Consider the following 23,039-nt stretch of genomic DNA (forward strand, 5'->3'; position numbering starts at 1 on the left):
CTGAAATCAAATGCATGTTTTTATTCTAAAATAGTAAGAATAAGAGCAGTTTACTTCTCAAAACTGAGCCATGTGGGATCGAACTCATGAGCTTTTGGATACTAGTCAGCAGCTGATACCATTACACTACCATGGCAGCTGTAGTAAGTATGTGTCAATATGGCATGCTAAGGCGGCTTTTTTCTGCAGTTATATTTTTGAATAAAAGCATACTTGTTCTGTTATATTTGTACCTTTTGTGAAAGTGTTTGATATTTGGACTTCAGGCTTCATACATTATATAGTTTATGCTTACTTTTTGCCATTTACTACTACAATATGAAAAACGTTTCTGTTTTAAAAATGTGTTTACACAGATTACTGTAGAAAAGGAACACACGTGAAATGCGTGTGTTCCAAATAATGATCTATTATTTCCACTCTAAAACTCCACTTCACTCCCAGATAATCAATCAAGGCCTGAGCTGAGAGAAGTTTGTGCATGTTCTAAGTTTGTGGGGGGATGGAATAGCCGGCTACCTGCAATTTTATCAGCACATTTAGATTACAAAAGACGCTGGCGGAGAGCTGTGAACGATTTTAAGAAGCGATTTAAGGTGGGACGGAATTATGAGTTTTTTCGTAGGCTCTGGTAATTCTAGTGTTAATTAGCAGTGAATCCTGGTCAATGATTAGGAAAAGGGTTAGAATGAAAACCTGCAGACACTGCGGCCCTCCAGGCCCGGAGTTCGACACCCCTGGTCTAGCCAATCAGTACAGGTCCTTTTCTCCCTCCTTAGTGTCCTTCCATACAACTCATCATACTCCTTTTCTTTAGCCTTCGCCACCTCTCTGTTCACCTTGTGCATTATCTCCTTGTACTCTTGTCTACTTTCTGCATCTCTCTGACTATCCCTCTTCTTCTTTGCCATCCTCTTCCTCTGTATACTCTCCTGTATTTCCTCATTCCACCATCAGGTTTCCTTTTCCTCCTTCCTCTGTCCAGATGTCACGCCAAGCACCCTTCTTGCTCTCATACTTACTACATCTGCTGTATTTTTCCAGCTGTCTGGTAACTCTTCTCTACCACCCAGTTCCTGTCTCAGCTTCTCCCTAAACTCAACCTTGCCGTCTTCCTTTTTCAATTTCCACCATTTGATCCTTGGCTCTGCCCTCACCCTAACCTCTTCTTGATTTCCAACGTCATCCTACAGACCACAGTCCTATGCTGCTTAACTACACTTTCCCCTGCCACCACTTTACAGTCTTCAATCTCCTTCAGATTGACTGTTCTGCATAGGATGTAATCTACCTGTGTACATCTTCCTCCACTCTTGTACGTAATCCTATGTTCTCCCATCTTCTTAAAATGCATATCCGCCACAACCATATCAATCCTTTTGGCAAAATCCACTATCCTCTGACCACCTTCATTTCTCTCCTTGACACCATACCTACCCATCACCTCCTCATCTCCTTTGTTCCCTTCATCAACATGTCCATTGACATCCGCTCCAATTACCACTTTCTGTCCCTTTGGTACACTGTCCATCACTTCATCCAACTCACTCCAGAAATCTTTCTCACCCATTGCACACCCAACTTGCAGTGTATATGCACTAACAACATTCATCATCACACCTCCAATTTCCAGCTTTATAATCATTACTCTGTCTGACACTCTTTTCACTTCCAAAACACTCTTGACATACTATCCCTTCAGAATAACTCCTACTGCATTTCTCCTCCCATCCACACCATGATAGAACAATTTGAATCCACCTCCTCTGATCCACCTGGCCTTACTCCCCTTCCATTTAGTTTCTTGCACGCACAACATATCAGCCTTCCTTCTCTCCATCATATCTGCTAACTCTCTTCCCTTCCCAGTCATACTGCCAACATTCAAAGCTCCTTCCCTTAGTTCCACTCTCTTTACCTTCCTCGTCGCCTCTTTCCTCCGGACACTCCTCATCCCTCTTCTTCTCCTTCTTCGGCCAACAGTAGCCCAATTTCTGCCAGCACCCTGTTGGCTAACGGTACTAGTAGCGGATGTTGTTAACCCGGGCCTCGACCGATCCGGTATGGAAATTTGTATTGCTGTCCGTATATTGATCTTGCAAAACTTTACACCGGATGCCCTGCCTGACGTGACACTCCCCATTTATCCAGGCGTGAGACTGGCATGAAGAAACACACTGGTTTGTGCATCCCCTGTGGCTGGGTTGGTTCACACATCTTGCACTACACTATTAAAAAGAAAAACAAATATGCCTGGAATATCCCATTCACAACCAAAAACAAATTTGTAATAGTTTTTCACAAATTGAATTACCTATATTCCAAAATGTACATATAAACAGCATATAAACTACAGTTTAATTTACATCAGTGAAATGAAAAATTCTTTATTTACTTTAGAAATGTCCAAAGTCCCTAATTTATGGTGCCAATGATGTGTATAACAATAACCCGAGATAGAATCCTCATACAAACAACCATGCTCACATCCTCGTGCTCTCATCCACAAAGTTGTCCCAATTTATGTCTCTCTGTGGCCTTAAATTAGATGATCACCGTTGCTGCATAAAAACAGCTATCTTGCTGAAAGTAGGTGTCAATCTACCCTTCAGAAGATGTCGGCACTACTCTTATTAATGCAAGCCACTGGCTCAGGTCAAAGTCACTTTAAAATTGCAAGGGTTGTACCCAGGCTTCTGATTGATGTTAAAGTCTTCTGCCACCAGCTGGGATTCTTGGTTTGTGTCTGGGGTTTCCAATTTTACAAATTGTACACTCACTAATAATAATAATAATAATAATAATAATAATATAGCGCCTTTGCCATGCTCACCACTCTATACATAAGACACTCCATCTCTGTTGTGCTGAATTATTACTTTGTTTTGCTATCTTCTATATTAATTAGGCCCAAGAAGCCATAATATATTATTTGTCCTGTATTACCACCAACTATATTTGTCTTTATGGCCCTAATTACTGTACCCAAGTTCCTAAAAACACTGTCAGCGCTATCGCACATACTTTATTTCTCTTATACCAGGTTCTACAAGCTTTAAAGGTCTGTTCTATACCTGCATCTAATTTAGTACATTTAAACCTTAAAACCCAGTATCATACAAATTGTGTCCTAATGTTGCATCTAATCTTAATGCAAAGTTCCTAATACATTAATATTCACATTTGTTCCGTCCTTCTGTATCATTTACTATTACACAATAAAATTTACATTCCTCATGAAAAACAATAGTCAAACAAATGGTGCATTTTGCTTGTATCAATTGGACTGACTTTTAACTGGTAATGCAGCAAGTGCTACTAAGGATGTGTTAAAATTGGATTAACAATCCAAATTACATGCTGTACAAACGTTAACCCTTAAAACATTTGTTTTCACCAATTATGAATTGGTGTATCAGAAACATTTATCCAAAAATATTTACTGTTACACATTGCCTGTACTCTAAATGCTGACCATGCTATGCTAATCACATTTTCTAAACTTGTTTAATTTTATTATCTCAATTTCTATGCATGTTAAACCCAAAGCAATTTAGGTTAATAATAATTGTGCAGTATTTCTATTAATAAAACAATACTTGTAAATATTCAATAAATACATATTGTTTGTGAAAGATCACATATTGTAATCATTTTAGTTAGCCAATAAAATGTGTCACTTTGTTTCACTTCTCACTACATTCATAATGGCTAACACGGTACAACACCCCAGTACTACCTGCAGGTGCAAAAACTTGAAAAGTTTTGTTGTATACGAGTCAGTATTGCAATACTTCATCTGTGATTTTTGAAAGTTACTTATGGATTGTCCACTCATTTTAGCCATTATGCTCAAAAAACAGATCCCTTTATCAAAAAAAACAAATCTCTATAGTTGCATCTTGCAGGCACGGCGCCCACTACTCCTGAAACACCTCCTACAGGACCCGTTTTAGGACACAGTCATAAGTCTTTTCCAAGTCCACAAATCAAATGCAGACTGGTTAGGTCTGCTCCTCCAGAATCCTTGTGAGGATAAAATGCTGGCCCAGCATTTCCGTAGTGTCCTTCTAATGGTGGAATCATGAATGCTGAGATGAACTCAGCTCAGACAGACCTGCTTTGTCATGTTGAATTGTCACTGTGTGACAAGCTCATGATTAATGGTGTCATGTGACCTTCTTGCTTTTATCGATCAGGAGACGGGCTGTGTGTTAAAGTGATGGTGAGATGACTGTCACATCACACTACAAATCCAAAAGAGCAAAACTGAAATCTTCATATCCTCACAATGTCAGTCATGTCGGACCATTGCTGTGCTCTAGAACTCTCTGTTAAGGATGCTGGTGGTGTACTTCTGTGATTCTAAATGTCGCCTCTTTACCTGCACTGGCACAATGAGCAGCTTTCATATATCAGGGTGTCCATCTCTGTTCCTGGGGGTCCTGCAGGTTTTCATTCCAAGCATCACCTTAATTTTGCCTTCTTTTAAAATGACTTCCTTGTAAAAGATGTGGATCCCTCAATTGCTTATTTTTTCCTTAATTAGCAGCTAAACAATAATGAGATTTAACAGATGACCAGCTAATCTGTGCCCACCATAATGCAGCTGGTCCACAACACATTTTGACGGTGGTCATAGAAAACAAAAATCAACAGTTTGGAAAACATCTTCTGTGGCAGCCTGATTAAATAAAGAATTTAGTTAACAATAAGAATCAACTGCTAAGTAAGAAACTGGTTGGAGTTTGAGACCCGACTTGGCTGGTCATCTGCTGGCTCACTAACTTCACATCTCATTTCTGTTTGGGTGATGTTTGTGCAAAAATAAGCAATTCAGAGGACTGAGTCTTAAAAAACAAGTTGACTAAAATAAAGTGAAAACAAGCCAATGAACAGCAGACATTAGTGACTGATGAAGATGATGATTAGAATGAAATCCTGCAGCCAGGGTAGCCCACCCAGGTACCAGAGCTGGACACCCCTGAAGCACACACATGTAAAGACACCAACAGGCCACCTCACCAAACAGCTGATTGCATCTTATAAGGCATCACCTGTGTAAAGACCCCAGCATTGACCCCTATTACCCTGCAGCCCTTCTCTACATGTTGATCTGGAGGGTCAAACTCTGTGAAAAGTTGTGCTTGGACACAAAGTCACAGACAGAAAGACATGCAGAACCATAGCAACAGGATAACTAAAGCCTTTTAAGTCACTCAGCCCTTACTGGTCTGCCCATTGTTGATGAGCTCTCCAGATGAACAACTCTCTCCTGACTTCTCTGACTGATGATGACCTGAAGACCATCAGCTGTGAAGAGGAACAGCCAAGACATAAAGTGAGAGCTGCTAAGTCTTCATAAAGTCTTTAAACCCAGTTAGTCCAGTGTGTTACATTTGAATAGTAATGACTGCACAGTGAATGTCACCAAACTCCTTCTTTAGAGTCCCACTCTGCTCTTTTCATGTGCAGGCACTCGTGCAGTCGTCTGAACCTCTGAGTGGTGAGGAGTTTTTACAGTTGAGTTTGTGTTCTTATTGATTTGGTGGTCCTGATGAGTATCTCTGACACTTCATGTCCTCCATTGGTGTGACCGTGTGTGTCACTGTCTCACACTAGTGCTGCTCACTTTGACTCATCTCACTTGCTGTTATTTTCTCCTTTCTCTGTTCTCTTCTCTTTTTCTTTTTTTTATTTAATTTTATTGATATTTGATGAAAACAACATTCCATACAATCATCTCAAAGTTAACAAACCAAAATGAAACCTTCACCCGAGAGAAAGACAGGAGAGAATACAACAAGGGAAAATGTTTAATAAAAAGACAGGAGAATGTCCTATTCCCAATATAAATGGTGATTTTAAGATTTGATTAATTAATTAGATCCTGCCATATATTAAAAAGATTTGAATGGATCCTCTAAGTGAGAATTTGATTTTTTCCAATTTCAAATACTACAGAACATCAGATGCCCTCTGACTTAACAGAGGTGGGCTGGGATTCTTTCAGTTGAGTAAGATAAGTCAACACACAGGCTAGTAGTGAAGTAAAGGTGATTACAGTTGGTTTGACCTTCTCCTCTTGAAGCCCCTCTGTGAGCCCACCACACACAGCTGTTAATGGGGTAGGAGTGACTGTGGCACCGAGGATGTCTGATAGGCAGTCAGTGGTTTTGGTCCAGAATGATGGATCATGTGGCCCAGTGACACTGGAGCTCAATTATAATGTTCACAGGTTGATACTTGGAATAAGTGACCAAGTAGTGTGGTAGAGAATAAGACTTGATGTTTTTTTGGTAGAAATAAATGAGTAGGACCAGCAAGCTTTGTTGGGCTCAATGGCCTGTTCTTGTTTAGATTGTTCTAATGTTCTAATAACTTCTACCCCATTTTCTCCTCCCGCCCACATCATGACAGAACAATTTGAATCCCCCTCAGATCCCCCTGGTGTTACTCCCTTCCACTTTGTCTTTTTCATGCACAATATATCAGCCTTCTTTCTCTTCTATCTATCTATTCACATACCAGCTATTTTTCTTTAACCTAATATTTTATTAATTAAATTGACACACACAATTTCTACCTCTGGCTTTAGAATTTAACAAGAGTCCCTAATGTTAAATTAGACCTTCAAATTATAGAAAATAAAGCTAAACCCAATTATCAGCTATGTAGTCATTTCTACTTCACACTTAAGATATGCAAATTACCTGTGAGCAAGGGGATATGGGTAAAGAAATCCAAGATATGCAAATTACCTGTGAGCAAGGGGTTATGGGTAAAGAAATCCACATCTAACACTGTATGCAATCTTATATAATAATCTAAAATCTTACTTTTATTAAAAATGTTCTCATCGTAGTTAGTCCATGCACCACTGCATGCTGTGCTTTAAAGACGATATCCTGACATATAAAACACAGGATCACGGGGGTCTGCTGGAGCCAACACAGGGCACAAGGCAGGAACCAATCCTGGGCAGGGTGCCAACCCACTGCAGGACACACACAAATACACCCGGGCCAATTTAGAATCGCCAATCCACCGAACCTGCATGTCTTTGGACAGAAACCCACACAGACACGGGGAGAACATGCAAACTCCACGCAGGGAGGACCCAGGAAGCGAACCCGGGTCTCCTAACTGCGAGGCAGCAGCGCTACCACTGCGCCACCGTGCCGCCCCATATAAAACTTAGCTCTACTTAATAATATCGATTTCTTGTTCCCCATCACCTCTTGTTCAGGCCAGGTGTTCATGCAGGTGTTTTTCGCTGATGTCATCCCGAGATGCTTCTAGCAGCTTCTCCAGAGCGATGATCTGTAGATAAAGCACAGTCTACCCTCTGTGTTAGTCACAGCAGATCTTAGTAGAGAACACTACCTGGACTGGACGCCTGTGCTCGACACCAGCTTTCTTCCTATTCTAGAGAATGTCTCTCCTTTTTGGGTTACTTGAATTTAAAATTACTAAAAGAACTTTCCTCCATTTTAAGTAAGGCCAGAACTCAATCTTTTATAGGAAATAAGGAGACGTTTCATTGGACCTAATCATATTCACTTTTAAGTTTAAATTCAAAACCAGTATATTTATGTACACCTTTATTAATTCCCTCATCATTTCAAACATCACCACATATTCTCACACGTTGTCTTTAACCAAACACTCACTTAAACTCCTTCAAATGCACTTCAGCCACAGAGATCTCCTTCACATTGCACAACATACTCAAACGGACTTTATCAGATATTTCTAAATTTGTGTGCACAATACACAGGGGTGGACAAAAGTACGTTAACAGTTGATTGTATGGAAAAAGAGATGCAGGTTCTGATTATTACAATAGCTTCATTAACTCAATAGATTTATCAACTTAATTATTAACTCAATAGAATGTGACAATGACACAGTGCACTTAGCTACAATCTCATAAGTGCTCAAATGACCTAAAGGATACATTCATATATATATTTAAATATCTCGCTTACTAACAACTGCAAACCCAAGTTTGCCCACCCTTGTATTCGACTTTAAACATTCACAGATGCCCCATTGCCACGTCATTTCTCAGTCACAGGAGAGCATTTCCAAACACACCTCTCATTCCTTCCACACGTCCTCTCGATCTCTCTGACTCGCTGCATCGTACGCTCATCTCACATTCAGCTCGCTGCACATTTGTATCTTAGCATTTTAAGGGACTAATCGAGGACATACAAACACTACCCAACGCTGCACGTTAAGACGTAAAAATAAACCACGGATTGTAGAGAAGAATGAATGCATTAACCGCCGTTACCATCTAGACAAACAACCGACTGCCTCTGATGACACAACCTCCGAGTGCTGCTGTGACTTCTAACACAAGCCGCAGTGTCTACTCAACCACCGAGAAAAGACACAGTCACTACACAGAAAATGTACCTTAAAAATCAATAAAAAAGCTTACCTGTAATCTTAAGCCTATTCTTTATCGCACCAGTGACATTTCCCACACACTATGTAAATTGTTTACTTCTCAATTATTATACAATTATCTTACCGTACCTTTAACCCTCTCTCTTCCTGTGGGAGTCTCCCTCACACTGGTTACAACCTCCTTACTACGTGCCTGCGACTTGAACCCAGGACTTCTCTATCCATTTAACAGCATTACTGTCTACTGAGACCTTTTGACAAACCCAGAGAGAGATCTCGGCAACTCCCCAGACAATAGTGGGTCACTTCCTCCAAAAGGCGCTCACAGATTTTCTTTTTACTTTTTCATAACATAACAAAACTAAAAACTAACCCTGACTCTAAAGGCAAAGCACTCCTATGACATCTCACCCAGCGCTTTATCCCCAAAAGAACAAATGAATAGGCCTCCTCCTACCGTTTGAGGTATGACGATCACGTCCTGCGGAGGGGAGTCCCACACAGACGGGAACAAATCCGTTCCAATTTGGCATCATCGGCTTCATATCTTTTCAGAGTCTGCTGGTAGTTCTCTCCGGGGTACATAATGCCTTAATGTTGGGCACCAAACACTGTGCTAGAAATTTAACATCTTATTGAAGTAATAAAAAGTCAAGAAAAATTACACCTTTTATTGGCTAACTAAATAGATTACAATATGCAAGCTTTTGAGGCAACTCAGGCCCCCCTCCTTCAGGCGAGATGTAATGATTACATTATTGCATGTTGCCTCGAAAGCTTGCATATTATAAACTTTTTAGTTAGCCAATAAAAGGTGTCATTTTGGTTGACTTATCACTACATTCATAATGGCTAACATGGTACAGTACCCTAGTACAACAGACATCTTATTAAAGAAAGAAACATCCTCTAACAGGACAAATCAGTAATCAGGCAGGAGAAAAGCTGTTCATGGTATCTTTTAATTACTCCTCAGCCAAATGTCTTCAAGGGAGCATTCATGAAAAGCAGTCTGTTACAGCCTGGTCAGAAGGATCAGAGAACAAAGAATAGAGGTTCATTGAATAAACTATTGAATTTACATACAGTGTCAATCAATGGATACATTTTACTCTTGTTGGTTTATTGGTTAACACCTAAATGATTTATATATTAAAAGTCTGTTATATTATATTCTGGTTCTTCTTATACCTTTGAGATGTCCACTACCCTTGAAATTTCTGTGCATATAACAATTGTCCATTCTCGTTTATAGAACATCTGTGGCCTCATGTATAAATGGTGCATATGCACAAAAATGTTGCGTACGCCCATTTCCACTCTCAAATCGTGATGTATAAAACCTAAAGTTGGTGGAAAGCCAAGCACATTTTAATGCTAGCTCAAACGCAAGTTCTCTTTGCGGCTTTATGATATACACTGAAATTAACTGCATATTGTTTATTAGTTTAAGGCATCTGATTGTAATTAACCTGTAACAATATAATGGTCCACAGAATGGTCAAACTACTCTAAATACCAAAGCTGCTTTAGCGTTGTTACTCTTAGTGCAACTTCTTCTTCTTCTTCAGCTAGTCCCTTTAGTGGTTGCCACAGCAGATCATCTTTTTCCATTTTACTCTCGCTGCACCACTTGGAGTATTTATATCACTGTATCTGAGTGTGGAATCACAGCTCTACAGCAGCTGATTGGAAAGAGAATTATTGGTATACAGCATCAAGTACACGCTGCCTCGGCCATGCTGTATATTGAACTGCTCTCATACGACAAATGCTTTAGAGCCTTTCCTGTACGGACCTCGTGGTTCAGAAACAGTTTCATCCCAAGAACTATTAACGCACTCAATCAGTCCATCAAGTGCTCCTTGTAGAACTGTTTGTACTTATAATTACAAGTACCTCACTGTAAACTTGAGGTATAGTTATAATATTGCACAACCTGAGTCACTTTATTACGTACGTATTTACATATGATGATGATATCATTTTAAAGATGAAATACAGCAAAATATGTTTATTACGTTATACAGATAAAATGTTAACATCATTTAAATAATCTATATTTTTTATAATTAACTCTTTTAGGGCGGATGTCGACTTTTGTCGACAGGAGGGGTGAGAATGTCGACTAAAGTCGACATCCAGGGATAGAGGGCGATAATCAGCTGTTAATGGCGACAAATCTCACTGTCACGTCACAGGCATTCCCTCTGTGCTTGGAAGAATGATAGACTCGTTGACTCGGCAACTAATCCTAGCGTGTGCGTGAGTTGCGAAATGTAAACAATGGCAAGATGGTATCGACATGTGACAATGGAGCGAGGCGAGTGCAGAAAAGAAAACACTCGGCAGACAATGACAATGTTTTGCGCATTATCGCGGAGTCGGACTCTGATTTTTCAGAATCGGATTTTATTGACAGTGATCAGGAGATTGAGCAAGAGAGTGAGAAGCCGGCATCAGCTGATCAAACACCAGCCGATGCGCGCCAGCAGATCTGCTGCCAGCTGAGCGCGCGCAGCCGATGCATCTACAGCAAGGTTCGCGTGGGATAAATACACAGACATTGATCAGTTGAGAGCCGAGCTGGCTACTGGACTTCACAAGACGGCATGGCTTGCTGTTGGACACGACAGATCACCAGCTGCTGTACTTCAGGCTGCTCTCTCCTGATGCTGCTTTTCAGCTACCGTCAGACGAGATAAACAGGTAGGCAGAGAAATTTTTTCAATCGCGGGCTGCGTTTGCATCGCATTCTCATTTTTCAAAGTGTAAACCCACAACAAAAGACGAGATGAAGCGTGCTGTGGTATTACAAATAGAGATGGGACAGAACTGGTGATATAACTTCAGGGAGCATTGGTCCAAACGTGCTTTGTCCCCTGGTGGCTTTGGACAGGTTATGTAGCATGGTGATAGGTACGTGCTGCTGCTGCAAAGTTTTATTCACTTCTGTAATAAACAGAAGCAAATCCCATGGGGTGAGCCGGGCTATAATGCAATGCATAAAGTTCATAAAGTTTCAGAAGATGAAAAGAGGTGACAATACGGTTTTCATGCGGGCAGAAAACTTGGTGGCAGTGGAATGGCACGATGGCAAAAGGGTGACTTGTCTCTCTACAGTACACACTAACAATATATGTGAGAAAGTGCAGCAACAGACAATTGAAAAGTTGGCACCAAAGCAACACGTATTGTAAGCAGTGCAATGTGGCAATGACTGAAATTGGCTGCTTGGACCGAGATCAGACTTTGCAGGACTTTGCTGTGTAAAATGTATGTGATATGTATGTGAAATCATAGAGTATGCAGGCTCATACAACATGCAAGACAGTAACATTTGTCAAAAGTAAATATTTGTTGTTGATTTGATATGTTAAACAATTGCTTTGTGTTCTTTTTTAAAAAATGTTAGTTTTTGGAAAAATATTCAGCCCTGGGAGATAAGAAAAAAAAAAAAAATTAGCCCTAAAAGAGTTAAACATGATGACATGATGTCGCAGCGTTAGCTAGTTTATGGATTGTTCCTGCCTTGTGCTGTATTCTTACTGGGACTGGCGTGACACTGGAAGGACAGATGGATAGATTAATTAAACATGTACTTCAAAGATATTTTAATGTTCCTTAAAAGTTTTGAAGAATTGGCGTTCTAAGCTTACAGATGGCTTAATGTCTATTGCTGAGCTGATTGTGTGGTGATTGGGTACTTGGAGAAAGAAAAGGAAGGACAGGAATTGGGGGTTAGTACGTTTGAGAGAGACAGTACTGCTGCAATAAAGTATTTCATCAAAGGTCGTGCACGGCACAGGAAGCATTTTGCATGAGGCAGGAACAATCTTGGATGGGGCGCCAGCTCGTCACTATCACTGCGCCACTGTGTTCCCATGTTTAATAACATGCTTTAACTCATCATCATGAAAATGATATCAAGTATTAATAATTCAGAGAGTTGTAATATCACGAATGTAATGGATTCTGTGTCCTATTGGAGGAAGAGAAAGCTCATTGAAGAAGCACGTAGTGATTCACACACATAGAGCACATAGAAGAACAAATACAAAACAAAGCATTTAATGCGCTACTTTAGTTACGATAGGATTTGAGAAACTGGTTAATTAAATGATTTTAAGATGACGTTTATGATGTTCTACTTTAATGACAAAATAAACTATGTAATTCCCATGATTTTTTCCATTTTTTGTTTTCTTTCTGGTAGTTTTATGTTCTTAGTGAATCAAAGCTGGAGGGCTGTCAAATTATCAGGGCCTGTAAAAGTGTGATTTTGAGCCATACAAGAAATTAATTGTGGCTGTGGCCGTTGTGTCCCAATGCTGGGGTAATGTGTTTCCAACCAAAAAATCTATAAAATTGTAAAGTTATTTTCATTTGTTTAACATTGTGAGAATATTATACAAATAATGTGATACTTCAGCCTGATAAAGCAATTGAACAGAACAAGAAAATCAATCACACCTGTAGATTTCAATTGACAGCATCTGGCAAAAGGCACTATGGGCCACAATGAATTGTGAATATCATCAGGACTCTAAAAGTAGGCCGCAAATGCAGTGAAGATAAATGGGGGCTAACTAAATATAAATATAAATGTGAAGTAATGTAAACTCTAACCTAACATTTAAATGTAGAAGGAGTAACACATTAAAAATAGCTTGTCTTAATGCTAGAAATATCAAAAATAAGGTAAGTGGGCTGGAGTTGTATGTAACATATAAAGAGTATAATTATGATATTATAGCAATAATGGAAACCTGGCTAAATAACAAAGATAGGGATGAGGATAACAACGAGGGGCACACATTTGTTAGGAAGGATAGACCGAACAGAAAAGGAGGTGGAGTTTCTCTTTATGTCACACAGAATTTCAATGTAAGTCCTCTTCAGTTGGCCAATGAGCCCCATCTTAGTGAGGACATCTGGACTCATCTGGAAAGCATTAGGGAAAGAGGTCTTATTTTAGGAGTGTGTTATAGACCACCTACTGCAGACAGTGATTTCAACACACATCTTCTTAGTAATATTAAAATGTTTACAGGATTATATAGTGATGGAGGACTTTATTTATCCAAATATAAACAGGGATAACCTTGTAATTAATGGAGCAGAACAGGAGTTTTTACAAGTAATCAGCGACTGTTTTTTAACACAACATGTTAAAGCACCAACACGGGGTGAAGCCTGTCTGGATTTAGTATTTTGTAATAACTAGAATGGAATTGAGGGTGTAGAGGTGATTGGAGCACTAGGGTCACATGACCATAATATATTACAATTCTCAGGGTTTTGAAATTGTGCGGATGCAAAGACTAAAGTTTTAAAGTTTAACTTTGGTAGGGAAAATTTTGAGCAGCTGAGGCAAAGTCTAAGGAGGATGGACTGGGATACAATTTTAAATGTGGAGACAGTTGAGGAACAGTGGAACAGGTTTAAGCAGAGGCAAGGTACCGAGGTACACTCCAAACGAGTGGCGAGAGGTAGACCTACTCGAATGAAGGTTGGCACGTGAGTGAAGAGTGCTCCATCCCCCCTTCAGCCTGTTGCGTCTCTCTCTAATTCACACAAATAAATTAATACCGCAAGCAAACTCTGATAGTTAGCGTGATGAGAGAAGTCGCAAAATCAACTGTAATGTTCAAGCAAATTATAGATAAAAACTCAATCTAAATCTGTCAAGTAGTTTTCTTGTGAAAGCAGACAGACGTACAGACAGGCAGACATTGGATTTAATATACAGTATATTTAGATATTTATTCTTATTATATTGGTGATGGTGATTTATGTCATCTATGCTTTGATTTTCCAAATCTGGAAAATGAATTTGTTTAGGAAATACTTTCCTTGGTTATGTAATTTTTTAAAAACTTTGGAATCTGAAATATGTTTATAACAGAAATACATTTAATGTCTTGCTATCTAGTATATGTGGTACATTTCTATAAGCAGGCTGGCATCATAGTGTTCATTCCATAAGCAGCTTAAGCTTCAGGCCCTGCAGGGTGGTCCATGCCATACTGCTACATTTGTGCTCAAATTATTATTCTATGTTTTCTCAAGCAGTTGGCATGAATGCAAGAAAGTTTGTCCCCCAAACGTTTTTTCAAAAATATGCAGAAGTTATGACTGTAGCATTGGGCCTTAGAATGAAATCGGCAAGACAGGGTGTCCTGTAATTCAATTAACTTGTTTAAGTGACACACAGCCATCAAGCCATACAGTCAGCCAGTCCGAGACAAGGCCTGGAATTAAGACTGAAAGTGTGAGAAACACTAGTCACTGCGCCACCAGATCATCTGCAGTCAATGGCAGGTTAAAGCTAAGACTTTAATGACACGTCTCTGTTTCCAGAATGTCTGCAGCACCTTTGCTGAGTTTCTCTTTTGTTTCGGTTTGTGTGCGCTGTGCTCCCGGCTTCACACTCACTGCTTCTGGGATGGTCGCTGAATTCCTGTCACACTGAACTGGACGAATGTCATTTACTACGCAGCATCTCAAAACTTCTGTTAGGCTTTGATGGTGTAGTGCTGAGATACTCATATCAGACAGTAGGCGGCGCTGTTAAGGAGATTATGAGTAGTAAGAGAGACAACAGGCAGAAGGCTATAGAGAGGTTGATTAGTATTGGATGGCTTTGTCCAAACTTGTGAGCTCAGAGAAACTTCAGTTGAGGTGATAGAATTTCTGTGTAGCACAAAAGCATTTCCAAGTGGTGAGAGATGTCGACATGGACAGATAGTTTGCAGTGAGGAGTGTGGTAGGAATGACAGCCTGGTTCATCTTATTGGCACCTTGGTAACACTTCACTGATGTGCTAAAAAACAAAATCATGCACTCCCTTTTTCTGAGAGAGGTGCAAGGCTTTTAGCAATTTAAATTTTTGAGCTCCTACATGTTTGTATTTGGTGATCTCTGCTTAGCTGACCAGCCTGAAGTCAGAAGATAATAATAATAATAATAATAATTTATAGGTGGCTTTCAAGGAACACAAGCACCTTACAGCACATTAATAACAAGTCACAACATAAATTTAATAGAATATTACAGTTCAATAAAACCTGAAATAATACAATAATAAAATTGAATTTAAATGTATCAGCTAAAATTATCAGACAGAATAAGCCAACTTAGAAACATGTGTTTTAAGATGAAATTAAAAGGTAGGAAGAGAGTTGATCTTAAGAATGTCTTGTGGGAGCGGTGAGGGGCCGCTCGACTGAAAGCTCTAAACCCCATGTGGTAGTCAAGCATACAGGGTGCACAATAAGATTGATAGAGGAAGAAGATCTAAGGATATGAAAAGAAATGGAGATGTGAAGAAGAGCAGAAAGATAAAGAGGTGTCCAATTGTGGAGGGTCTTGTAAGTAATCAGCAGAATCTTAAACTCAGTATTTAATAGGGAGCTGGTCAAGCTGCTGAAGGACAAGAGTGATGTGTTCTATGGAAGGGGTTCTGGTAATGACATGAGCGTCAGCATTCTGAACTAATTGGAGTTTGTAAATGAGTTTGTGAGGAAGACCAGAAAGGAAAGAATCACAGTAATCAATACAAGATGTGACCAGAGTATGAACAAGAATAGCAGTGCTGGTAGCTAAAAGAGATGGACGTAAACGGCTGATATTACATAGATGGAAATATGCAGACCGAGTAACACAATTAATATGTGCCTCAAATTTTAAGGTACTATTGAGAATAACACTTAAGCTTTTAACCTGGGAGAAGAAGAGATTATAGAATTATCAATAGTCAATCAAATATTTTCACATTTATCTCAAACAGATTTAGTTCCTACAAGAAGAAACACTGTTTTATCACTATTAATTTCAAGAAATTTAGCAGACACCCATGATTTAACTTCCTGCAGGCATTCAGAGATGGAAGATGGTGGACAATCGAAATCAGGTTTAGTACACAGATTGAGCAGGGGGTCATTAGCATAACAGTGAAAATGAATATTAAAGTTTTTAAATGTACAAATGTATGATCTGAGAGATGTGATTTGAACCAGGCATGTGGAGTACCAATAACACCAATCGATTTTAATTTCTCAAGGAGAATATCATGAGATTGTATAAAAGGCAGAGCTCAGATCAAGGAGCAACAAGTGTTGTTAACAGCACAGAGTCAGCTGCCATCAGCAGGTCATTGGTGATTTTAACCAGGGCTCTCTCTGAACTATGAAATGGACTAAACCCACACTGAAATCGTTCAAACAAATGATTGTCAGTAAAGTCAGAGTGAACCTGCTCAGCAGCACTTTTGTTCAATTGTTTTAGAAAGGAAAGGTAAATTTGAGATTGGACGATAATTATTTAGGTTGTAGATGGAGTTCTTCCAGCCGTTTATAAAGATAAATGAACAAATCCTGAGAAAAGGGAAGAATGTACGATGTTAGTTACTAAATAGGAAAGAGAAGACAAACAGAATTTAACCAAATAAGTAGGAATTGGATCCAGCTGACAGGTAGAGGGCTTGGATTTTCTAATGATACCAAGTGTTTCCTCCACAGTTTGGAGTTTAAAACTGGTAAGAAAAGAAGAAGTGTGATCATAAAATACTTCATGTATGGAATTTCCAAACCTATCAACTACTGGTGGATAATTCCAATTCTCCTATTAAAAAGCTCATAAAAGAGTTAAACTGATCAGTGCAGTAAAATTGAGGTGGAAGTCTGTCAGGTGGCCGGAGGATTTTGTTTCCAGTTGAGAATAGAGCCGAGTATTCCCTTCAGCTGACCCACTTAGTGTTGCACAATATGTAGTGTTTGCTGCAGACAAAGCCTCCTTATAGACACTGTGAAGGATGGCCGGCCATTTATCCCGGCCAATACCCCCAAGCCGCCAGGTGGAGCCCTCCTTGCAGCGTGGAGGTCCCCAGAAGACCAGCAGGGCATCATGGACAATGGAGTTTTTATGCAAAGCCCTGCTGGATGCCGTGGGGCCACAGCAGGGAGCTGCAGGGAGGACCGAGGGCTTCTTCGTGCCCTGTGACCCGGAGGTTCGTCATAGGAAGAGCGACGGACTTCCGGGTTGAAGAAAAGGACTATTTACCCTGACCCGGAAGGAATAAGGACTTGTGGACTGTTGGGCAGAAACACCTCCGGGTCAGGGAGTATAAAAGGACTATGGGAACTCCCAGACAACGAGCTGAGCTGGGTGGAAGGGTGGCAACGCGTCTGGGAGCTGGAGGATTGGTTTATTTGAGAATTATTGATTTATATGAGTATTGTGGTGGAGAGTGTGCTTTGTGCACTGTGGAAGAAAAATAAAGTCAACATTTGGACTTTTACCTGGTGTCTGGAGTCGTGGACAGGGGTTCAAGGGAGCGAGAGCGCCACCTATCGTTCACAACATGCATGTGTTCATCATACGTACTCTTATGGACATCAAAGTCTGTCTTTTTATAAAGGCGCTCCAAACATCAGCCCTTAGCTTTTAGTTGGCGAAGTTCTGTGGTGAACCAGGGGGCAGAGTGGATGAAAGACATCAGAAAAACAACTGAATCCTGGATTAGAAATAACTGGGACTTCTTTCTCTTTCAATCCCTCTGCAGCATTCAGAATCATGGGTGACAAGTACCGAGTATCGGAGAAACTCGCTGACGACAGCTGTACCATCGAAGAATCATTGCCTGCCAGTAAGGCAGATGGAGACAAAGGTAGGCACTGTAGACCAACTGTATAGGCACCTTTGAAATGAAAATCTGACGGAGGAAGACGTGGGCTGCAGGGTGGAATGAAAGAGCAGTTGCTCCAAGTTCACCTCCTACCTCTGAATGTGTGACTGGAGGTTAATTGACGGCCCCAGATTGGCTCCACATGGCTGAGGGTGCCCTGCAGTGGTCTGGTCTGTCAGCTGTAAGATGGAAGACCCCTTAGCTCTGATTAGTGTGTTCATTAGTGCTTTCTCGTCTTCACTCCAGCAGTCTGTTTGAGTCGTGTGGTGTATATTGGTAGATGGAGAATTCTGAACTTCACCTGTTAAAATGTGAAATTTCTCGTCCATTTTGGGTAAAAATTCACCAAGCTCACTTTCTGAGCTTACCAGATGAATCTTGTCTCAGTTATTGACTTGCCATGTGAGCTGTAAGGTTATGCATTGGTTAGTCTTACAATCATACAAACAATGGCGGCCATTACACTTAGACTTGTGCTGCTTCATCTCAGTGCTGAAGTTCCTGGCCAGGCAGAGCTGAGTGCTCTGTGAATTGTTTGTCTTCTGCTCCATGGTGTGTGAGGTTCATTGCCAGGTGCCTCCTTTTAGACAGATGTGGTTCCCATTCCATTTATTTTCTGAATGAGCTACTCCTGTATGAGATAAGCCCGTTCTTCAGAAGCACGCCACTAAAGGCCATTGCCAGCCTTCTCATAAACAGCCTCTTCTCACACAGCCACAGTGGCTCTTACATCTCAGGGCCCGTGTGTCTCTGAGGCGTAAAAGAGACGGTGACAATGTGGAGACCTCACACAGAAAGGGAGCAGGCCAGGCTTGGGAGACGGCCATGCACTTGACTTGGACTCCGTTTAGATTGAATTCCTGTCTTTAGCTGTGCACTTAAACAGCAGCAGCAAAGGCACAAAAACAGCATCTGTGACTCTGAGTGACACAAGAAGAGGGACAGAGTATGCATTGTCAGCACTTAGAATTATATTGGAGAGCCATCAGAGCTCAGTATGCCATGTCTGATTGTAAAACAAAGAGACTCCGATCTGTCAGCTGTCTGTTCTGAGAGAGAGAAAGAGAGAAAGGAACGTGAAGGGAAACATATTTCAAAATGTTATTCTGCCAGCTTCACACTGTCAGGCATCTTCAGCTGTTAAGGGAAAATAAAAAAAAAAAATCCTAAAGATTAGTTTGAATAAAATAAAAACACATTACTGGATTTTGTTTACTCACCAGTTTATAAACCGAAGCCACTTTTGTCAGGGTAGTAATAAGTTTTCTGTTTACTGTGCCAAGTGACAGGTAAGTCAGTCGTAACGAAATACAAACACATGACAAGTAAGCTGACAACACCTGATGTTGTGAAATAATAATCAGGTGAGCCTGTGCTGAGATCTGGAGGTGGTGACGGACAAAAAAACACGTAACGAGGACACAGAACAGGAATGTCGATGTGAAGATCTAAAGATCCTTAGCCTCAGAGTCACCACTCCGTCCTTATTTTTTTGTTCTTTAGGTTAGGTGGTGAAGGAGTGAGAGACAGTGAGCCAATCAGAGACGGGGGATGATTAGGGGGTCAGAGTAACTAGGTCATGGATCACAGTTTGACCTGGACATCAGGATAGACCTCACTCTTCATGAAGGATGCTCAGGGTCTTTGATGATCACAGAGAGTTAGGACCTCAGTTTTACATCTCATCTGAAGGTGGTGCCATTTTTACTGCACAGTTACCCCGTCACTACACTGGGGCTTTGGGTTCCACACAAAGATCACAGGGTATGCCCCCTTGCTGGCTTAACCAATGCCTCTTCCATCAGTAGTAACCCAAGCTCTTCCCAGATGGTCTCCCATCCAAGTACTGACCAGCCCTGAAGATGCTTAGTTTCAGGTGGGTGACCTCTTTTTAAGGGGCAGATGCTGAGGCTTCAGATCCACAAAGAGAACATGGTTGTCAGTTCCCAGCTTTTAACTTTAAGAGAGCCATTGTAGAGATTGTCAGTCATTTTGGATAGTGGGGGTCCTGGGTCCCCTCAGAACACTCCTTAGAGATCAGTGAGTGTGTGCGCCTCTCTCTGACAGAATACGAGGATGCAGCTCATTTTTAAAATGGAATTCTAACACTTCATGATTGGTTTAAAGTCACTTCCTGTCTCAAATCAGGACCTGCTCATAGTCAAGTTATTCTGTCTATCTCAGCGCACATTCCTTCAATTACAGCTCTTTGTTCTTCCTTGAGTCCATTTCATGCCTTGTGAATCAAGATGTTTGCAGAGTGGCCTCAGGAAAGATGAACTACAGGCACATTCTGGTGGAGTTCAGTCTCTTGGTTTGGACTGTAAGTGTGAGAAGGCACAGCTGGATGTCAAATAAATCTGACACCTTAACAGGCCTGGTGGGCCGCTAAAGCCTAGAAGAGTGGACAATGCCCACTTTGTCCTTCATCAGGTAGTTCATGTGCTCTTCAGTCTCTGATCTCACTCCACCTTGCATTTCTTGCAGCTCCAGTGCCTCATGTTAAAGCAGAAGTCAACAATGTGAAGAGGCTGGTGATCTTCTGTGTTTTCCTACTGTCCAGCCTCATAATCATTTCTGTTTACTGTAAGTATCTTCAGTACTGATATGAAATGTGAATGCTTTGTGTATTTCTGATATACGCAGTCATTGGCCCCTTTATTAGGAGGACTTGCTCATTACCTCAAAACAGCTAATCATGCGGCTGTAATTCAGTGTTCACAGTGGGGTCTTCTGAAGGAATAACAAGCTCAAATGAAGATGAATTTCTGGGGTGCCAACTCGGCCATCCCTGTTTCCTTCTAAGTCCAAACAGAAACAAGCTCTTGATGACATAAAACGAAACAAAACTATTGCCACAGTAATAAAGTGACTGGCATTAATCAGCTTTCTTGTCTGCCGTCTAAAAGTCATGGAGCTCCTTAGCTCTGGTCGCTCTGGATAGACGTGACACATCCTTCTGGGATGTCAAGTCCTTAAAGCCAAGGGACAATAAGGGGTGGAGTCAGTTGCCCTCACTGGACATTTCTCTGTACTTTGGTGGAAGAAAAGGACAAGACAGTTAGCCACAGCGCCCCTTCCTGTCCTGGGGTGGTATCACATACCTGGAAGAACTTGGAGGCTGAGCCTCTGACCAGCATGTGTGACAATACCAATTTTGACCTTACAAAGCTCAAGGGGAATAGAAATCTGAATGAGTTACTTAAACACAGCAATGAGATTTGTTAAAGCCATTTATTGTTACAAGTCCAAATACCACAAAGAGTTTCAAAACGCAGACAGAGGGTCATATGTAGGCAGTTTAGAGAACGGCAACAAATCAAAATGAGTGAAAAACCAAACCAACTACAAAATTCAATGAATTGTCCAACTGTCCACAGATGCACTCTGTTCACCACATGCTTGTTTCCCAACAGAAGTGTTACCAAGTTGTCAGATATCTGTCAGCGTTTCTTCCTTGTGCAGTGAACGTTCTCTTTTGTTCCACTCTGGTCTCCCTGTGTTGACCTCGGCACACATCACTTCACGTCCACCAGCTTCACTCTGTCCTTTCATAAGTCTCCCATCTCTCGCTGGACCCACAACTAGTGTCTCTCTGGTGGAACAGTCTCACCGTGCGTCGAAGAAGGTGTTGCTGTCCATGTGCCTCGTGTCTTGCCAGCCAGCTTGCCTACCTGCAAGCCCCTGTGCTCTGTGCGAGTGGTCCTGGCAGCGTTCTCAGTGGACCGTCTCTCACCCCATGCCTTCTATTGCTCTGAAGTATAAAACTCCTTCAGTCCCTGCCTAGACCACCATGATGATGAAGTAAACAATGGCACATATCCATTTCCTGGGCTTAACAAATAATGTAAACACAGGGTAAACAAAAAATATTGTCACCAACTATCCAGGAGTTCACAAATGATGATTAGAACCCAGTGTCCCCAGACATGCCAGGTAAATGCAAACATTTTACAAGGTAGGAGGCAGTCCTGTTATAATAATTTTGAATTCTTTGTATGTTTAAGCAAGACTGCAATTATCTATGGCCTGTACACAGATTCACAATAATCAGAAACAGGATTAATTCAGGAAATTTGCTTTTCAACTTATCACCGCAGTCCCAACAATGGGTGCCTATTGCCCCTTCATCTGCTGAATTGTAAATATAATATTTACAAGTTTCTTTGCCTAAGAGAAAAAAAATGTACAAAAAATGTTCCCCTCTGACATTCCTACCGATATGCTCTCTCAGTGATTAACCACAAGACCTCCTCATCTTCTTCATGAGACTGCTGTTTATTTGGTCCTCTGCCTTCTTGAATCTTCTCAGGCTTGATGGATGAAGTGCAGACCTTCGTGAAAGTGTATCTCTGTGTGACAGGTCACTTGTCAATCAGACATCCAGCCCCTCCCATCTTCAGGGCGATGAGCTAGCTGCTACAATGCCGTATTACGTCTGTGAAATAATCGCAGTTTAATATCTGAAACTACTCTTATATGAGATCTACTTTCGTTTACTTCTGGGACGCTATGCTGTGGTCCTGCGTTACACTGTGGCGTCATCACCTTGAATAAGTAATCTTGGTATATTTAACATTAGTTAACATGAGCGTTCTGTCAGAATTGATTATACTTTATTTGTTTCTAAGGGGAAATTATCATTTTATACACAGTCAATATATATTAGGTCATGTGGACTGATAGCATTCTTAACTCAAACTTAAAAGATATATTATTTTGTATTACTGATTGCATGATATGATTTGTTTTCCTCAGATTACATAACATTAAATCACATAGAGGAAGAGTTGGAGTGGTTAAGAAATGCAAATAACATCTTGACCAGTAACAATGATCTGTTGGAGACCCAAGTTACTCTGCTGTCCCAATGCGAAAGAAACAACAGTGATCTGCAGGAAATACTCGATAACATAAAGTCTAAATGGAA

General features: G+C 40.7%; 1 protein-coding gene across 1 annotated transcript in view; it reads left to right on the top strand.

The window, feature by feature from the left end:
• LOC120521498 (E3 ubiquitin-protein ligase Midline-1-like) overlaps positions 1-19,617 on the top strand; it is a 67,201-nt gene extending 47,584 nt beyond the window's left edge. Inside the window, exons 8-9 of the mRNA XM_039743076.1 lie at positions 17,987-18,091; positions 19,613-19,617. Coding sequence (XP_039599010.1) covers positions 17,987-18,091; positions 19,613-19,617 — 110 coding nt within the window. The remainder of the gene's footprint in view (positions 1-17,986; positions 18,092-19,612) is intronic.
• Positions 19,618-23,039: the final 3,422 nt, after the last annotated feature.

The sequence above is a fragment of the Polypterus senegalus genome, unplaced genomic scaffold (genome assembly GCF_016835505.1).
Source record: "Polypterus senegalus isolate Bchr_013 unplaced genomic scaffold, ASM1683550v1 scaffold_2547, whole genome shotgun sequence".
NCBI classification, from domain to species: domain Eukaryota; kingdom Metazoa; phylum Chordata; class Cladistia; order Polypteriformes; family Polypteridae; genus Polypterus; species Polypterus senegalus.